Source organism: Vombatus ursinus, unplaced genomic scaffold (genome assembly GCF_900497805.2).
Source record: "Vombatus ursinus unplaced genomic scaffold, bare-nosed wombat genome assembly UNPS02009835.1, whole genome shotgun sequence".
Classification (NCBI taxonomy): Eukaryota; Metazoa; Chordata; class Mammalia; order Diprotodontia; family Vombatidae; genus Vombatus; species Vombatus ursinus.
The window spans coordinates 25,157,753-25,178,383 of record NW_020949613.1 but is presented as its reverse complement, the minus strand read 5'-3'; the positions used below and the strand labels follow the sequence as shown (position 1 = coordinate 25,178,383).

Below are 20,631 nucleotides of genomic sequence, written 5' to 3'. Positions count from 1 at the left end.
AAGGAAGGAAGGAAGGAAGGAAGGAAGGAAGGAAGGAAGGAAGGAAGGAAGAAAGGAAAGAAGGAAGGAAGGAAGAAAAAAAGAAGGAAGGAAAAAGAAAAGAGGAAAGGAAAAAGAAAAAATGGACTTAGAGCAGTCACTGATTGGTGAAACCATGACCTTTGCCTCCAGTTTTTCCCAACAGTAGGGTCTTTTCCAATGAGTCCTATCTCCTTTTTATGTGGCCAAAATATTTAAGCTTCAGCTTCAGCATTTGACCTTCTAGTGAATAGTCTGAATTAATTGCTTTAATTATTGACTGACCAGACCTCCTTGCTGTCCAAAGGACTCTAAAAAGTCTTCTTCAGCACCACAATTCAAAAGCAACATTCTGTGGTGCTCAAATTTCCTTATAGTACGACTCTCACAATCATACATTGTTACTGAAAAAAAAAACCCATAGCTTTGATTATACAGACCTTTGTTGGCAAAGTAATGTCTCTGCTTTTTAGTATGCTGTCCAGATTTGCCACAGCTTTTCCTCCGAGGAACAAGTGTCTTTTAATTTCATGGCTGCAGTCTGCAGTGATCTTTGAGCCCAAGAATATAATATCTAACACTGCTTCCATTTCTTCACTCTTGATTTGCCAGGAAGTGCAGGGACCAATTACTTTTTTTTTTTTTTTGATGTTGAGCTTCAAGCCAGCTTTTACACTCTCCTTTCACCCTCATCAAGAGACTTATTGGGGCAGCTAGGTGGTGCAGTAAATAGAGCTCTAGCCTTGGAGTCAGGAGGACCTGAGTTCAAATCTAGTGTCAGACACTTAACACTTAGCTAGCTGTGTGACCTTGGGCAAGTCACTTAACCCCGATTGCCTCACAAAAAAAAGAGAGAGAGAGAGAGAGACATTAATTTCTGCTCACTTTCTGCCATCAGAGTGGTATTATCTGCGTATCTGAGATTGTTGATTGGTGATCCAGAACCACCCATAATAATTATTGTTATATTACTTTATATAGAGGAGACATGGCTTAGTCAATAGAGAGCTGAGTCAGGAAGGCCCACCTTCAAGTCCTGCTTCTGACACATACTCACTGCATGACCTTTCACTAACTCAAGCTCTGAATTACAGAGCAGTAGCAGAACCACTCGGAGGCAGCTAGTTGGCTCAGTGAATAGAGTGCTAGACCTGGAGTCAGGAAGACCTAAGTTCAAATCTGGCCTCAGATCCTTACTAACTGTGTGATCCTGGGCAAGTCACTTAACCTCTGTTTGCCTTAATCCATTGGAGAAGGAAATGGCAAACCACTCCATTATCTTTGCCAAGAAATCCCCGTGTACAGCCATGACTGAACAACTTGATCTACCTTGGTAGAGGGAATTTCCCCAGAGGAGTTTGCTTACTGAGAATTCTTCATACTCATGAAACCACATGTCTGGACCAATCTTCTTCTTCTTGTTCAGTTGTTTCAGTTTTGTCTAACTCTTTGTATCCCCATTTGGGGTTTTCTTGGCAAAGATACTGGAGTGATTTGCCAGTTCCTTCTCCAGCTCATCTGTAGATGAGGAAACTGAGGCAGACAGGGTTAAATGACTTGCCCAGGGTCACACAGCTAGTAATCCCTTATATTTACAAAAATACTTAAAATGATCACAAAATCCTTCCATGTATATTATCTCACATAATCCTCACAGTAATACTATGGGGTGGGGAATGTGAGCATTCTTTTTATTTGCCAAGGAAGTTACTGAGATTCTGAGATGTTTATTTGCCCAAGGTCACATACCTAGTAAAAAGCTAAGCTGCAGCAAGGTGGTGCCACAGACAGATTCTGGGTCTGGAGTCAGGAACACCTGAGTTCGAATCCAGCCTCAGAAGTTCATTAGCTATGTGACTCTGGGCAAGTCATTTAACCTCTGTCTGACTCAATTTACATAACTGTACAATAGCACCTACCTCCCAGGGTTGTAAGAATCAGTCAGTAGGGGTAGCTAAGTGGCACAGTGGATGGAGCTCTGGCCTTGGACCTTGAGAAGGACCTTAGTTCATGGCCTTAGACACTTGACACTTACTAGCTGTGTGACCGTGGGCAATTCACTTAACCCTGGTCGCCTCACCAAAAAGCAAAAACAAAAAAATAAATAAGAATCAGTCAGTCAATAAACATTTATTAAGCACTCACTATGGGCCAGGCAATGTGCTAAGCACTGGGGAAAGAAAGGCAAAAGACAGTCCCTGCCCTAGAGAAGCTCCCAATTTAACAAGAGGATCAAAAGAGTCAGTATTTATAAAAATACTTAGCATAGTACTTGTCACATAGTTGGCATTTAATAAATGTTTGTTTCCTTCTTTCTGCTACAATATATCTTCAAACTAGTATCTCATTAATTCAGTATCCCATACAAGAGGATCAAAATCTTTGGCAACATCAAAGGGTTTAACATCATTAATAGATATGGTTCTATCAACTCAATATCTCATACAAGAGGATCAAAGCCCTTCACGTGATCAAAGGGTTCAATAACAGAAATAGACATGGTTTATCAGAAAAGACAATAAAGCTTAGGATACAACTGCCTTGCTACTGTATCCTATGAGCCACTGGCCTTTTTCATCTGCTCTTCAACTGAACCTTCCTACATGTTTGGTCTCTACCTATTAGAATTGACTCCTTGAGAGCACAGACTAACTGGGTTTTTATTTGCATGTCAGGAACTTAACAAGTGCTTGGCAGATAGTACACTTAATAAATGCTTTCTCATTCATTCAATAAAATATTTCACATTCAATTCACTAAAGCAAGTCATAACTCCATCAATCAATCATCAATAAGCATTTATTAAGTGCTTACTATGTGCCAGACACTATGCTAAGCACTGGGGATACAAATTCAAGCCAGAGAGAGAGAGAGAGAGAGACCCTGCTCACAAGAAGCTTACATTCTAATAGAGGAAGACATTCTAAGAAGGGAGCAGAAGAGGGAGAGAGTGAATAAGGTATCTACATAGGGGGATGGTAGCAAAGTCCAGAGAGTCAAAAGCATAGCCAGAAGAAGAGTGAAGCATGACCAGCCTGATCCCATCCCAAAATGGAGAGCACATCTATGGGAGTAGGGGACCAGGATGGTTGAGAAATGTTCTAGGGTGATTTCCCGGTCTTCATGATTTACTGTGACAAATGTGTGTGTGTGTGTGTGTGTGTGTGTGTGTGTATTCAATCACTCGATGACCAACCTCTTGGTGTGGGACTTCTCCAAATTTAGCTGGAAAAATCCCCTGAAGGTAGATTCACCATCCAACATTAGGATCATACCTGAAGTCTTTCCAACTCAGTAAGATCTATCAGAGCTTGCAATCCATACCTACAGTTTTCAAGAATCCGGGGTCACTTACAGTGCCATGATGGGTCAGTAGAAGTAGAATTTAATGGATAGTATGAGGAAATGATTAAATAATAACTTGTTATGTATCTTACCCTTCTGCACTAAGCCGTAAGCAAGCTATCAGTTAATGCCAATCAAATATATATTCTGAAATTAATTTAAATGTCAGTAATTTTTTAAAAGTCAATATTTACTCCAGTGGGATGTATGAATGTTCTGGAGTCATCTTTTGTCAGAATCCTCAGTCATTTTGAAAGTCTCTTTCTCTTACTAGAATAATACCTAAATACCAGTTACACAGAGGTCCAGTGGGTTCTGAGCCTCATGATCAGCTTCCTCCTGACCAGATATAGCTGCAGAGTGATATAGACATTACAATTACCTACCTAAATATTAGGTACGTTACAAACCAAGAAAGAGCTATTGAGTGTAATAGTGATTTACCTGAGGTTAATCAGTGTGTGTGTGTGTGTGTGTGTGTGTGTGTGTGTGTGTGTGTGTGTATGTTGTGGGGGGGGGGAGAGATTCTGTTTTTGGGAACCATAAATGAGTATACATTAAGGGCCTACATTGTGTCAGGTGCTATGCTACAAAGTTGGGATATGATAGAAAAAAGAAACAAGAAACAGTATCTACCATCTGGAGTTTTCATTCCATCAGGGAATTCAAAACCTACATATTTAGCATCTCCCACGTCAGTACTGAAGCATTTTGGGATTTGTAGTCTATTGGCTTAAAGCAGTCTCTTCTTAACCTGGAGAAAAAAAATGGAAGGGATTATCCCCAGATTTAAATAGCAAAGAAGGATTAAAAAGAAGCCCTTGGAGTCTGAGATATTGAAGAAGAGTTGAGCTTTGAAAGAAATAGGATTCTAAGAGGCTGCAGAGGTAAGAACAATTCAATTCAATAAACTTTTATGAAGTGCCTGCTATGTGCCAGTCACTATACTAAGTGCTGGACCACAAGCCCCTAAAACTGCCATGGTTCCGTGCAAAGGAAAACCCCAAATTGTTACAAAGTGAACAGGCATAGGCAAACTGCCTAGAAGATGCTTGCCACTGGGAGAAAGCTAATCTGCGCGCAGCCAAAGGAATGTAGAAGGAGGATCAGGCACCCAGTCTATGGATTCTGCAGCAGCTGCTTTCTCAAGTGCCCTCCAGCTAAGAACAGGAGACAATAGGTACCATCACCCTCCGTGAACACAGATGGGACAATGCTACCTCCCATCCCCTAACATCCCTAGGCCCTCCCACTGGATACAAGCACAAGACTCATCAGGTTCCCTGCTTTGTCTTACATGAAATCTGGTCACTCTAATAATGCATGATTCTGCAGCCTTCTAGAAAAGCTAGATGCTAGAACTCTCATAGTAATTTAGAAGGCAGTGGATCTGCTTGTCTGTGAGACTATGTAAGGGATTTTTGTATGCCACTATACTTGGCAAATCCTGAGACCACAGGAATGGACTTATTCAAACACAAATTTCACCAGATGGGAAGTTGCTGAACAATTGTAATTACTAGGTGATAATGATTACATCAGCCTTTCCATAAGAACTACCTTCTGCCATGGTGCACATTTCTTTTCTCTGGTTTCATTCCCCTTGCCACTACCAATGATTTTTTAAGGTCACAGAAATCAGTTCAGGTACATAAAACTTTTAAACATGATCGTAAGGTATTATTTTCAAGTTTTTTTTGAAATAGAGAGCCATCTAGTGGACACTAGGCATCAGTACATGGGGAAGAAAAAAAAAAACATCTATAATGCAAACCAGGCCTCAAAGTAACATGCTTAGATTTTTAGAATTTAAAATAATGAACACCGCAAACCTCCTTATAAATATCCAGGTGGCAGGAGACTCTACTAAAGAAACATCACTAAAGTGGAGCACGTAGAGCACTTGGCTGAGACGAGAAAATTTTAATTCTCCTGCCAGCTTCATTGATAAAGAATTTTTTCACACAGTTATCTAGCTCATAACAAATGCTTAGTAAATGTTTGAGGAATGCAATTCCATATAATTACATAGTAAATGTGGTACTTTTTTCCAGGAGCATGGTCCACAGAGGAATTGGGATGTAGAAGAAAGACTAATAGACTGAGAGGCAGGACACCTGGAGCTAAGCCTACTCTCTGCCATTTTCTGCTAGTTTTATGTCCTCAAAATAGCCATTTGCTTCTTTGGGCCTCAGTTTTCATAACTGATAAAATGAAGCCATGGATGTTTTCTAAGGTCCCTTTCAGCTGTAACATCCTTTGACTTTCTTTAGCCCCATCCATAAAGTGCCATATTTAATTAAACACCTTTGATGGACTGATTAATATCCCAGAGATATCCTCTGTCCTCCTTATGAGGATTGTAATGGTAGGTGATATTTATTTTTAAAAAATTTGAAATTCATTTATTCAGCAAAATTTTACTAGCTACCAACTATGTCCTAAGTAGTGTAGTAGATTAAAAACAAAACAGACTCTGCTTTCAATGAGTTGGGGTGGGGGGAACAACATGTTTAGGGATAAGTCAGTATTGTCACTAAAAACTGGGAGTACTAAAATAGGACTTGTGTAGGCACTTGAGGTACTTTCAAGGCACTAGACTTTGAAAGACATAAGGAGTACATGTGTCTGTGTGGAATAGGGGTTTGGGAATTGGTGGACAAACTGACTTTGTGGAACAAAGTGACAAACATTCCCTTTGAGCTCTGAGAGTAATTTTGACAGTTTTGAAAGACTTCAGAATACTGATCAATGCAATGACCAATAACAATTTCAAAAGACTGGAAATAAAGTATGCTACCCACTCTTGACAGAGAGGTGATAGACTTGGGGTACAGAATGAGACACATATCTTTTTGAACATGACTAATGTAGGAAATTGTTTTGCTCGACTGCATATTTTTATAAGGATTTTGTTTTCCTTCATTTATTTTTCTCAACAGGGATAGGGAAAGATAAGAGGCAGAGAAAATAAATTGTCAACTGAAAAAAAAAACAAATTTTAAATGACACCATAGTTCAGAAGTCCAGAGAGTCAGAAGCAGCTCGGGGAGAGGAGTGGAATTAACACGATTATAGCCTTCTTTAAAATGGAGGTTCCTGGAGGAATTATCTTATGAGAAGAAGGGGCTGCAGGAAGGGAAGGATCTCACTTTGGAGGTTGAGAAGACTGTATGATCTTACCCTCAATACTGAGCATGATCCTGTACTGGGATAAGAGGTCTGTGAGCCCATTATGTAGGTAATGTAGTCTCAGGGGAGCCCAATTCAACAACACAACTTACTTCCATTAACAACACTATCACCTTGCTATTATGGTACTGTATCCCAAGACTGAAAGGATCACTGCCCAACCTCACAGCCCAGAGGTTCTCCTGGCAACAGCAGTGGAAGCAGGGACAGTGAGTGGGCGGGCCTACAGGTACTGTAGTTGGCAGCTGTGGCAGCCCAAGACCCTGGGCACCCACCTGAGCAGTCAAACAGCAGGAGGGCACACAAAAAGCAGCCCCAGTGGCCATAAATACTCATGAGACCCAGGTAACTGAGGATGTGATGAGTCATCGGAGCCCCATAGCCACAGAGGCAGTAGCAGAGATGGTAGCTCTGTGAGTCACAAGGGTCATACAATCTGAGGCTCCTGGAGCTGAAACATCTGCCCTCCTAGAGCTCCTGGACATGTGTCCTTTCATCTGCTCCATTTGAGGGACTTATTGGGCCTGTGGCAAATACCTTGGAATGGAGAATTCAGAGTAAAAATGCCAATTGTAATTTCACCTTCAAGAACTAAAAGAAATTCTAAAAAAATCTTGTTTTCCCCTAATTTCTCCTCTCCATGACTTTCCAGTAACAGGCATGTAATACATGCAACTCAATTTTTTTACCTAAATGTTTCCTGTATCCTGATTTTGCCTCAACAATATTTTGCCTGAAATAATGACATTTTGTAAGAACAATATGATTAACTATGGTTCATTGTTTTTTAATATCACGGTTTAACACTTTTTAATGTAGTGTTTTGAAGGTCTGGTTCTAAGTTCAATTTATTTTAATACTTAGTTTTCACGGTTGTCACAGCAGAAAGATACCTCACAAGGTACACAGGTGCAAATGGAAGACCTGCATCATTAACTTCACTTAATAGATCATGACATTCAGTTTTCAATCTCATTCACCAACTATGCAAAGGTTTTGGTTGGACTTCAGCTAGCAAGTTGTCAATTCATGCAAACTAATCAGAAGGTGTTATACTTTTACGTTTATAACAAATGGGTTCAAAATCCACTAAAACTCTTTATTTAGATTTTTTTAAGGTTAGAAAATTCTATTTCCAAGATTTTTTAAAGTGTTCAGATAACAGAATTTTTATAAGCAACCTCTCTTCCTTACATGGGACAACCAAAAAAAAATCACCTAAAGATGGAAACATTTCTAAACATTCATTTTCAGAATACTCTCTCCATAGCACATTTCTCTCAAAAAGCAGTTACTCCCTTGCTCATTAAAACATCATCTTTACTTTGAAGGCACAGATTGTGTGCTCTTTTTTTTTAATATCTGCTAGGTTTCACACTAGTGATGGACATTTGCTATCACAGTAAAGTTTGGCAAATTTGGAACACTATTTCTTCTTATAAAAAATGTGAAATCCATCTAAAGATGGATCTAAAGAGTTGACTGACTTTGCCACAAGATAACCAGCAAATCTCTATTATTAATTCCATCTCACTTCTGGCCAGATATGATTAGATCTACTTTGTTTTTAATTCCATATCATAGCTGACAAAGAATTTATATTAGGAGTAGAAATGTCAATTATGCCATCTTATTTTTGCCCTCTTATGTTCATATTATTAATGCTATCTTCTGTATGTGATTTTTACAGGTATCTTTTTAGGATTTCTGTCCATTTTATGAGGGTTCATTTAGTTAAAAATGTATGGTAAAATCCACAAATCTATTTAACCTGCAATACATCCAATTGTGTCCTAGAACTAGCTCATATCTGCTCAAGAAAGCCAATTGTTAAATTTTCAGTGTGAGCATTTACACTTTGGAAACTGACAAATCAGGACTTGATTTATTGTTTTGATGATTCTCTAGATTAAAGAAAGTGATGAAGAAAAAGTTAATAATGCAAATTAAACTTTAAAATGTGTCATGCATACATTTTTTCCAGAAAGTCAGTTGTTCAACATTCACCACCACACACCTAAATTTATCACAATACAGTGGAAGTAACAGACAAGTAAGGATAGCACTGTAAAAACCTCAGTGTTAGATAATTCTGACTCTTCCTTCAGGATACCTTATGTATTATATGTGACATGTGACAGCATAACATATGGACAGACTTAGGACACTGATATCAATCCATATTGTGCCCTTGGCACTAAGACTTTTGGGATACCTTGCATTAGTAAAGCTTAATTTCTTTCTTATTTTTTAGATTAAAAAATAGAAATAGTTCTGTTATGATCTTCCTAGCTTCCCACCTGCACCATGGTCTTGAGCACCCCACTTTGGAGATGTTTCATTTTTAACTGGATTCCCAAATCAATCTCTCAATCTCATGGGAAAATCAGGGAGAGCAGAAACCAATCCACACAAGTTTAGTGTGTTTATACTTCAAAATATACCCAATTCTGTTCCACAAAATGTAGGGATGATTCATTTATCTAATTTATCCTTCTTCCTCTCTGGGAGGCAGATGGGCTCAGCCCACTCTGCTGCGTCAGTTTTGTGAATATAAGTAGGTCAAGCTGTTCAGAAAGAAACAGGTCTCTTTGTAAGTTAAAGATTCACTTTTTTAGAGAAAACATGTATTACATGTACTAACTAGCAGTGAAGAATCAATTCAGCCAGTCTACTTTCTAAACTGAAAGGGAGTTCTCAAAGACAATGAGTGTTATTGCAAAAAGTCAGAGCAGCTAGGTGACACAGTGGATAGAGCACTAGCCCTGGAAGACCTGAGCTCAAATCTAGCCTCAGACATTTACTAGCTGTGTGACCTTGGGAAAGTCATTTAACCTCACCTGCAGAGACAGAGAAGAGAGAGAGACAGAGAGAGAGAGACAGAAAGAGAAAGACAGACAGACACAGAGAGATTGCAGAAAGGGTAAGGAAGCAAGCTGCACTAGCCTCCTGACTTTTCCTTTTAGGACCAAAGTATTTGATTTCACATTTATAGTTTCTGATGCCATAATAGGCTCAGAATTCAAATTCTCCTCGCATATAGTTGGTAAAAATTTGTTCTTTCTTACATTTGGCATAAGGACCTAAGCAGGACTGGTCTAAGGCAAAAATGTGAAGTTAGCAAAGGTGGTTTTCAGCAGCCTCACTTTTCTCCTTTTGTTGGCATCCCTCAGAGATAAGTGATCTCTGGGCCTTAAACTTGTTCCACCTTGTTTCTACAAAATCAGCAGCTCTCACTAAAGGATCTGATGAGCTCATTCACACTAAGAAGTAAATGATCAATAATAAAATGATGTATCACCCCATCTAGGGATGGCCACTGTGGTGTGGTGGAAAGAACACTAGAACAGGAATCAGCAGACCCAGATTCTAGTCTTGGCTCTGTCAATGAGAAAGTCACTTTCTCATTCTGGGTCTTAGTTTCTTTATCTGTAAAGTTAAGGGAGATTGTATTAGATGATCTATAAGTTCCTTCTAGTTCTAAAAATCTATAATTCCACCTATTCAGGAAATTTTGAGGAAAATAAAGGTGTGAAATAGAGAAATTAATGATAAAATAGATACCACAACTCTATTTGAATGTAAAAAAAGATAGGGTAGGGGTAATGGCTTGATCCGAAGGAGTAATTTTCTAATTGAAGTATTTCTGGGCTCAGCAACAGGCTATGAGGGGAGGGAAGAGAGATCATTTTTTTGGAGGACCTACCTGGGATTTTCCAATCATAGACTTGAAATGACTGTGCTACACACACACACATACATACATACATACATACATACATTTATTTACATATAAAAATACATACACTATATATAATATATTGTATATGTGTGTATAGATATTTATATGTGTATGTATATATATACATATATGTATATGTGTGTAGGTATAGCTATAGATAGATAGATAGATAATACTATACCTGAGCAGCTAAATGTCACAGTGGATAGAACACAGGTCTGGAATCAGGAAGAACTGAGTTCAAATCCAGCCCCAGACACTTACTAGCTCTGTGACCATGGGCAAGTCACTTAACCCTGTCTGCCTCAGTTTCTTCATCTGTAAAATGATCTGGAGAAGGAAATGACAAACTACTTATCTTTGCCAAGAAAATCCCAGATGGTGTTATGGAGAGTCAGACATAGCTGAACACCAACAAAAATCCTGTATCTAAATATCATATCATGGTATCTGATTACATGTGTGTGTTCATGTGTGTATACACTTAGATGATCAAATGCATGTTCTGTGACAAGTTACAGGTTTATAAGTAGTCTCCACTAGAAACGATTACTTAAAAAAACACAGATTTACTGATAGTCAAACATAATTATATTTAAAGTAAAATGTATTATTTTTATCTACAAGTTCTCAATAGCCTCCAAGAGTTTATTTTTTTAAGTGCAATTATTATTCCACCACTAGGAAATATGCTATGAATGTGGTAATAGCAGATATATTTTGCTCCCTCAGCTTCAAGTTCAGCCAAGTACTTGTTTATGCATCATTGCATCCATTAAAACATTTCCTTCCTCTTACAGCTGATCAAGCGGACCCATGCAAATTCATGGCATGTGATGAATTTTCACAGTGCATAAAGAATGAATGGACAAAAGAGGCCGACTGCCTTTGTAAGCCAGGGTATGTCAGCCAAGATGGACTGCCCTGTCAAAGCCTGTGCGACATGGATCCAGGCCTTTGTGTGAATGGAGGAAAATGTGAACTGGTTCCAGGAAAGGGAGCTGTTTGCAGGTAGGCAAATCAATTGAATTGAACACATTGTACTGGAAATCTTGACTTTTGAAAAAACCCATTGTCCAGAGCAATTAATGTAGCATTCCCTGTCAGCCCTTCAGCAATACTTGCTGCATCCTGGTGACCAAAGATTTCAAGTCAGTTTCAGAAAGTTGTACTATAAATTATAAAGCAAGCTTATTCTTTTTTTTAAAAGAAAGCAAAATAGCAGGATTATAATTTATTTTTATATTCAGAAAATTCAAGTAGTTAAATATACCAAAGTAGAGAGTGGAAAGGGCACTCCGTACCAGACCTGTTTGCTTGATTGACTCTAATCCCAGTCCCCACATTATCCTCTTAGTGAGGACTAACACTCTGCCCTTCTCTAGACCATTATTTCTTACACAAGACACATTACCGAAACATTTCTAGAAATTGCTAACATTTTTTCCTCTTCCAAATTAAAACATCACCTCTGTTTCCTCTTAGGTAGGAAGCCAAGAAATAGAGTAGGGATATAATATTTATGAATAAAGATTTGTTTTCTGTCTGATATTAAGTGACATAAATGAGATTTATATTTTCTATTATGGATGGTATTTTGATAGTTTGAAACATTTTTTCCCTTGAAAGTAAGATTGTCTTAAATTCAAGTCTGTCTTATATTTAGGTCAAATGAGAATAGCCCTGGATTTGGAGCGAGTGAATATGGTTTTTAATCACAGCTCTACTATTTACAGTACTCTGTGACTTTGGACAACTCAGTCCACCATTTTAGGTCTCTATTTCTTCATCAATAAGATGTAAGGGGTGGGGAAAGAACATTTGTAGACTAAATTTACTTTTAAATCAATTATGAGGAAAGCAAGAGACATCTTTACTGTTACAATAACATCAAACTATATAGCTTGAATTCAGTCAACAACATTAGTAAGAACATCATAGTGGCACAGTGGATAGAGCTTCAAGCCTTCAAGTTAGGAAGACCTGAGTTCAAATCTGGCCTCAGACACTTTCTAGTTCTGTGACTCTGGGCAAGTCACTTAACCCCATTTGCCTCAGTTTTCTAATCTGTAGAATGAGCTAGAGAAGGAAATGACAAACCATTCCAGTACCTTTGCCAAGAAAACCCAAAATGAGATCACAAAGAATTGGAAACAACTGAACAACAACAACTTCCCTTACAAATCTGAGTTATGATATTTTCACTCTAAAAGATCCAGTCTCTGAACTCTCAGACTCAGAAATTTAAACTTAGGTTTACCCATGCGGTCACTCCAAAGATGGTGCTCCCCAGGAAAGTTCCCTTCTTGGCTATAAGACAAGATCCTGGGGGCAGCTAGGTGGCAGAGTGGATGGCGCACTGGCCCTGGAGTCAGGAGGACCTGAGTTCAGATCCAGCCTCAGACACTTAACACTTAGTAGTTGTGTGACCCTGGGCAAGTCACTTAACCTTTCTTGCCTCCTCAGAAAAAAAGGTAGTTTTTAAGGGACACCAAGGTGACGCAATGGAATGAACTCTGGCCTTGGAGTCGGGAAGAGCTGAGTTCAAATCTGGCCTCAGACACTTAGTAGCTGTGTAACCCTGGGCAAGTCACTTAACCCCGATTGCCTCACCAAAAAAAAAAAAAAAAAAAAAAAGACTAGATCCTGAGACTCCACCATCACCCCCATCTGCAGAGGAGATTTAGGTTTAGGAACAGTGGCCTTGAACTCCCCTCTAAAGTTTCATGCAAATACATGTTTATACATGTGCACACACAGAACAATAATAGTGATTTATCATGGAAGCAGAATACCGTAGGAGATGTGCTTATACAAAGTCTTAAGGGGAGTTTAAGGACAATATTCCTGAACCTCAACCTCCTATGTAGGTAGGAGAGGGGGGAATTCCACCCCAAATTTCCCCACTCCCACTTTCTGCACTCTGGAAGAAGACAATGACTGTGTTCTCCAGTTTGCTTTTATAGACCACAAGGAGGGGTACCTGATCTTCAATCATCCAATCACTAGGATTCCCTGTGTCCTATCCCTTGCTTTCAAACCATCTTTACCCCAGACATTTTTAGCCCCGTAATTGTTGCTGCTGCTTTACCTGAAAACCACTGAGGTCTATGACTGGGAAGAGCTAAGCCACTCAGTTCAGTGCTCTCTAAGGCCATGCATCCTCAGCTTTAGCTATTTTTCCAAACTTTACTGTACCCTCCTTGCCTGTTTCCCTGCTTTCCACCTGGATAGAGTCCTAGGCTTGAAGTCAGGAAGTTGTGAGTTCAAATCCAGCCTTAGTCACTTACTAGCTATGTAACTGTGGACAAGCCACTTAATCTCTCTCTGCCTCAGTTTCCTCAAATGTAAAATGAGAATAATAATAGCATCTACCTTGCAAGGTTGTTGTGAGGATCAAACAAGATAATATTTGTAAAAGCACTTAGCACAGTGCTTGGCATATAGTAGCTTATATAAATGTTCATTCCCTTCCTTTCCCATTCCCCTTCTCCCTCTTATCCTAAAACTGTAACCAATTCACCACTATCATTACCTCTATAAACAGTGCATTAATAAATTGCATTGTTCCACTCAACATCATTGTGATTTTCCTAACCATAAATCCTTTCCCTAGCCACCACTCTACATATATATTGTCTCTTGCATTAGGATATAAGCTCCTTGATGTCAAGTATTGTTTCAATTTAGGATAATTAGTTCATTTTAAACTTAAGAGCAATGCAATAGCCCCTAATATCTACATTAGTTCCCTCTTCTGCTGCTTTAAGGAATTTATTTTAGATTAAAAGTTATTAATCCTATTAAAATTGCTCCAAGAACCCACTTGGGAAAATTCATAACATTTATATAGTAGTTGGACTCTCTGCCTAAATTTATATTTGTTTCTCTACTTAACTCCCCCCTTTAAAGGAGAAAATCTGTGGATAGACAGGCATCAGGAAGGGAAGCTGGGGAAAGGGGCAGAACTTTTCTCAAGAATTCCCTCAGTCCTTGAGGAGGTGGGTACATTGGTGGGTTCAGCCTGGGTTTTCTGCTCCAAGATACTTATAGAGAAAAAGGTCCTCCTCAATATCTACCTTGTCAGTCACAATTCAGTCTACATTCTCTTCCTCTTTCACTGATTGACCTGGGTCTTCTAGTTCTTGGCTCAACTCTATGATCTTGCTACTTCTTCTCTGCTTCCAGACCTTAGAAGTCTTTATACGAATTCTTTAGATCATGACCAAGTCTCTCACTGATGGCCTTGATTGATTTAAGAAGGTATATAAGCCCTGTTCATATTCTATTCTTATTGATTGATTCAAACAAAAAAAAATATTTTTATCTAACAAAGATAATTACTTTTAGGTAGATGGGATAATCAATTGAAGCCCACACTTACAAATAAAAACAGTGACTTTGCCATTTCTCCAAAAAGAAAGAACTGAATTTACACAGAAGAGTAAGAAGTGGTGTTGAGGTCAGATTCAGGAGAATGGTTTGAGTGTGAAAGAATTCACTTTTAGCCATTGGGAGTTTTATTTAATGTGTAAATGCATGGGCCCTTTCAGCAAGAAAGCTATGCAAGGCCCGATATTTGGGAGAACCAGGCTTATATCGAGGTTTCAGAATGATGAAGTAATTTTAGGATTTTTTTATGGGGGTTGAAGATTAAGGACATGATAAGAATGAACAGGATGAGGAAGAAGATTGCTTACAAGATAAGGAGCAATTTTTATGACACAGGATGAGAAAGCAACCTTTAATATTCTTTTTGACCCTTATGGCATTATACTCTATCCACATCATTTGGCCACTTTCTATCTATTCTCTCTGCATTCTCTCCATCTTCACCCCAATCAGTGAGCATTTATTAAACACTTACTATGTGTAACCTGTGTTAACTACTGGGATACAAAGACAAACCTGAAACAGTCCCTCAAGAAGCTTACATTCCTCAGAGAAGAAAGGAGAAACAGAACATGAGATATTTTCCAAGGTGGTGTTCATCAGATAATTTTCCATTTGTATAATTGGGTTGAGTAGCCAAGTCAATTAAAATAGTAAACAGCAATGGAAGGGAAATGTTTGATTCAACCAACACAATTACTGTGCATACTGATTCTGATCCACAAAGGTAATTCTGCTCTTCACCTGTCATGCCTTCATTGACCATCAAAATCACTTATTCCTTGTGTCACTCTGACATTGAAAGTAGGTCACTTAGGTTTTTCTCTTGCCCTCCTCACCCCCAAAACCTCAGTTCATTTCTTTAACTCATATCCCAAGACTAATTCCTCAGCTGTCTATTCATTTTGGGCCAGAGAGAATTGCAGAAATGGCAATCTTAATCTCACATCTATATCATGTTAAGTCAAGGGATGATTCTGAATTGCTATGGTTATGATCTCATTTGATTATAATATACAGGGTATCCTAAAAGTCTTAGTTCAGCTTTAAGCCACAATTGCTTAAAACCATACTAAGATTTTTAGGATACTGTGTCAATAGTTCAATAAAAAAGAATTTCTATAATTCTGAAAATTTTACTTAAATGGCTATGATCTAGGAGATTTCAGTGTTAACAGAAAACATGGGCCTATGAGGAAAAATTAAGACATCTCCCAACTTATACCAGAAATCTAAACTTATTGGAAAATAAGTTTGGGAAAACTAAGTATGATTGTCACATTGACCACATTTTTAAATACATAAACTCCTAGGATTTTAGAGCTGTATCATTTAGTACACTCCTTTCATTTTACAGATAAGAAAGCCCAGAGATGCTAGGTGTTTGGCCAAAGGCCACAGAGTATTGGATTCTGTCTCAACTTAAAGTAAGGAAAGAACTAGTAAAATCCTGTTGGAATGAGTGCCCTAGGGCAACGCTGTGTCTGTTTTCACAAAATAGGCTACTTAGGTTGATTTATTTAGTTCTGATTCTATTGCAAAGTCATTGCCATTCGTTGTATTTCTTAACCTTTGTATTTTTTCCTCAAATCTTGTTCAGCACGAATTTAGCATTAAATATTTATGAATATACTTTATACATTTCTCACTTCCCTCATTGTAGATGTCCTGTACACAGACACAGGCTGTGCAAAGGATTGTACTTGGTAAATTTCCCTCCAGAATTAGCAAATCCTTTCATTTTCAGAGTGCCTCATTTTGGATTAGATGATCTGGACTCCCTCTCTCCCCACCATCTTTTTGATCATTAGGCAAAAGAAAGAATGCAAAAGCTCATCTGATTTGCACTAAATCATTTATACTTTTTCCTATGACAAACATTTTAAATTTTGTCCTTGAATTCCACAGTGTTGATTTTTTTTATGTGCAAAATGCTCTCCATTGTTGAGATGCTCTCAGTAACTGTAAACTGGGAGCCTGCCATTAACTCACAACACCCCCCACCTTTTTAGCATGTTGACTTGCAAACTTCTCCCTCCAGTGGCCTCATGTCAATCCTAGAGAGATCAGTAGTCATGGAACATTACACAAACACAAAATATCAACTCAATGCATAAGAAAAATGTACACTTTTCCTCACAGCTTAAAGGACAGGTACCCCCAAAGTGATGCCACTCTCCATTTTCATGTGCCCACATTCACTTCACAACTAAATGGGTGTGAAGCTTCTTCAGTCTCCTTCCAATCTCAGCTTTGGAACTAAAACCACCAATTTGTCCAAGTCACTGACCTTCCTAGATCTGTTAACACTTAGATTTCAAAAAAACATGAGAATAGAAATATTTCCTCTCAGAACAGCTGAGGAAGCTGGACATGGCTTGGAAAACTATCTTGATTCTCTAAATGTTAATCAAGAAAGAAGTAACCAACCATACCCTTGCCATTTTTTAAAATAAATTTATTTATTTATAGTTTTCAACATTTACTTCCACAAGATTTTGAGTTTCAGATTTTCACCCCATCTCACCCCTCCCCCACCCCAAAATGGCATGCATTCTAAATAGCCCTTCCCCTAGTCTGCCTTCCCTTCTATCTCTCCCCTCCCTTCTCTTATCCCCTTCCCCTTCTATTTTCCTGTAGGGTAGGATAGATTTCTCTACCCCATTTCCTGTACTTCTTATTTCCCAGTTGCATGTAAAACATTTTTTTTAAACACGTGTTTTTAAAACTTTGGGTTCCACATTTTCTCCCTTCCTCCCTCTCCACCCATCCTCATTGAAAAGACAACCTACTCAATATAGGTTACATATGTGCAGTTATGCAAAACACTTCCATAGTAGACATGCTGTAAAATACTCACTCTATTTCCCTTAATCCTATCCCGCCCCCCTCATTTATTCTATTGTTTCTTTTGACCCTGTCCCTCCTCAGAAGTATTTGCTTCTGATTACCCCCTTTCCCAATCTGCCCTCCTCTCTATCATTCCCCTACTCTCTTGTCCCCTTCCCTTCCCTATTTTCCTGTAGGGTAAGACAGATTTCCATACCCAATTGAGTGTGTATGTTATTCCCTCCTTAAGTCAAATCCTATGAGAATAAGATTCGCTCATTCCCTCTCACCTTTCCCCATTTCCCCTCCACTGTAAGAGCCTTTTCTTTTCTGTTTTTTTTTGTGAGATAATTTAGTCTGTTCCACCTCTCCCTTTCTCCTTCTCCTAGTATAATCCTCTCATCCCTTAATTTTATTCTCCAGATATGACCCCTTCATCTTTAACTCACCTTGTGCCCTCTATCTATCTATCTATCTATCTATCTATCTATCTATCTATCTATCGATATATACATACATATAATTTTTTCCTCCAACTACCCTAATACTGACAAAGGTCTCATGACTTACAAAAATCATCATTCCATGCAGGAATGTAAACAGTTCAACCTTAATAAGACTCTTATGATTTTCTCTTTCCTGTTTACCTCTTCATGTTCAACTTGAGTCTTTTATTGGAAAGTCAAATTTTCTATTCAGCTCTGGTCTTTTCATCAAGAATGCTTGAAAGTCCTCTATTTCACTGAATGACCATTTTTTCCCCAGAAGGATTATACTCAGTTTTGCTGGGTAGGTGATTCTTGGTTGTAATCCTATATCCTTTGCCCTCTGGAATATTATATTCCATGCCCTGTGGGCCCTTAATGTAGAAGCTGCTAAATCTTGTGTTATCCTGATTGTGTTTCCACAATACTTGAATTGTTTCTTTCTGGCTGCTTGTAATATTTTCTCCTTGACCCGGGAACTCTGGAATTTGGCTACAATATTCCTAGGAGTTTTCTTTTGGGGATCTCCTTCAGGAGGAGATCAGTGGATTCTTTCAATTTCTATTTTGCCCTCTAGTTCTAAAATATCAGGGCAGTTTTCCTTGATAATTTCTTGGAAGATAATGTCTAGGATCTTTTCTGGATCATGGCTTTCAGATAGTCCAATAATTTTTAAATTCTCTCTCCTGGATCTATTTTCCAGGTCAGTTGTTTTTACAATGAGATATTTCACATTGTTTTCTAATTTTTCATTCTTTCGTATTTGTTTTACAGTGTCTTGATTTCTCATAAAGCCACTAGCTTCCAATTGCTCTATTCTAATTTTTAAGGAAGTATTTTCTTCAGTAATCTTTTGGACTTCTTTTTCCATTTGGCCAATTTTGCATTTTAGGGCATTCTTCTCCTCATTGGCTTTTTGGGCCTCTTTTACCATTTGGGTTAGGCTATTTTTTAAGGTGTTATTTTCTTCAGTATTTTTTTGGGTCTCCTTTAGAAAGCTGTTGACTTGTTTTTCATGATTTTCTTGCATCACTCTCATTTCTCTTCCCAGTTTTTCCTCTACTTCTCTTACTTGCTTCTCAAAATCCCTTTTGAGCTCTTCTAAGGCCTGGGACTAATTCATATTTTTCTTGGAGGCTTTGGATGTAGGAGCTTTGACTTTGTTGTCTTCTTCTGGTAGTACGTTTTGATCTTCTTTGTCACCAAAGTAAGATAATATAGTCTGATTCTTTTAGCGAGGTTTGCTCATGATCCCAGACAATCACTTGAGTTTTAAACTCTTTGTTAAGGTAAGAGTGTGCTTCCGATGTGGAGAATGTACTGTCCCAAGCTTCGGGGGTTTGTTCAACTGTTTTTCAGAGATACTTCTAGGCACCTGAAAATTTTCAGTTCTTCCAAGGTGCTATGATAAGGGGCAAGGTGTTTCCTCTCCACTGCCACAACAAGCTCCACCACATCAGTGCTTCTCCTCACCCCAGGACCACCCCTCAGAACTGTGACCCAGATCCAAGCATGGGCAAAGCAAGAGATTTCCTGCCTCAGCACTGGCAAAGAGATCCCTGCAATCCCCCTTTGATCAGCCACTCGATCCCCCCTAAGTCTGTGGGCCAGAAGCTCAGGAAACAGCAGCAGCCCCGGGCCACGCTCTAGACTTGCAGCTGGGACCTAGCTCCTCTCTCACTGCAGTCATAGACTTTTCCCACTGACTTTCTAAGTTGTCTTTGGTGTTCATGGGTTGAGAGGTCCAGAAACTGCCACAGCTGCCCATGATTCAGTCCCCTGAGGCCTGCTCCAGGTTTGTGCAGCCTGCGGGCCCACACCAAACTGCACTCCTCTCCCTGCCCTGCACAATATACCTTTCTGATCAACCATCCAGGTTGTCTTGAGCTGGAAATTTGTTTCACTCTGTCTTTTTGTGGGTTCTGCTGCTTTAGAATTTGTTTAGAGCCATTTTTTATAGGTATTTGGAGGGGTTTGGGGGAGAGCTCAAGCAAGTCACTGCTTTCCCTCCACCATCTTGGCTCTGCCCCCTAATCCCTTGCCATTTTTTTTGTAGGTCATCAGATCATTCTTTGATACCAGAATTGACAAGTTAGGATCAGGAATGCTGAATTTCAAGCAACAGCAAGAGAACAAGGTATAATCATACCTGTTGGTTTTAATTATGATATTTTGTATTCTGTGGTTGACTTGGAACTTTATCTGTTCCAAAAAAAATCATTTTATTGAGTTAAATAAATACACCTTCCTTTACTAACTAGGTCTTCTTATGCAACCATACTTTTTTTTTTTTAACCTGGACTTCGATTTCTCTGGAGTCAGGAGTCAAGGTAAGAAAATTGCCTCCATCAACAGAGAACAGCTATTCTGCAATTTATCATCTTAGAGAGGTCCCTGGGGCATAAATAGTTTAAATGACTTGCTCAGGACCACACACCACTGTATCAGAGGCAGGATTTGTACATAAATCTTCCTAACTCAAAAACCAAGTCTTAATCTAAAACTAAGCTCCACACATACACACACACACAACCACCACCAAAGCTACCTTAAGAAGATAAATGAAAGCCTGTTTTATTGGGGAAATCAATAAACAAGCATTTATTATTGTCTACTTTGTGTCTGACA

General features: G+C 38.7%; 1 protein-coding gene across 1 annotated transcript in view; it reads left to right on the top strand.

The window, feature by feature from the left end:
- The window catches only part of IMPG1 (interphotoreceptor matrix proteoglycan 1), a 188,754-nt gene extending 168,617 nt beyond the window's left edge, over positions 1-20,137 (top strand). Inside the window, exons 15-16 of the mRNA XM_027852906.1 lie at positions 11,098-11,308; positions 20,060-20,137. Of these exons, the coding sequence (XP_027708707.1) occupies positions 11,098-11,308; positions 20,060-20,099 (251 nt within the window). The 3' untranslated portion in view covers positions 20,100-20,137. The remainder of the gene's footprint in view (positions 1-11,097; positions 11,309-20,059) is intronic.
- The last annotated feature ends 494 nt before the right edge of the window (positions 20,138-20,631 follow it).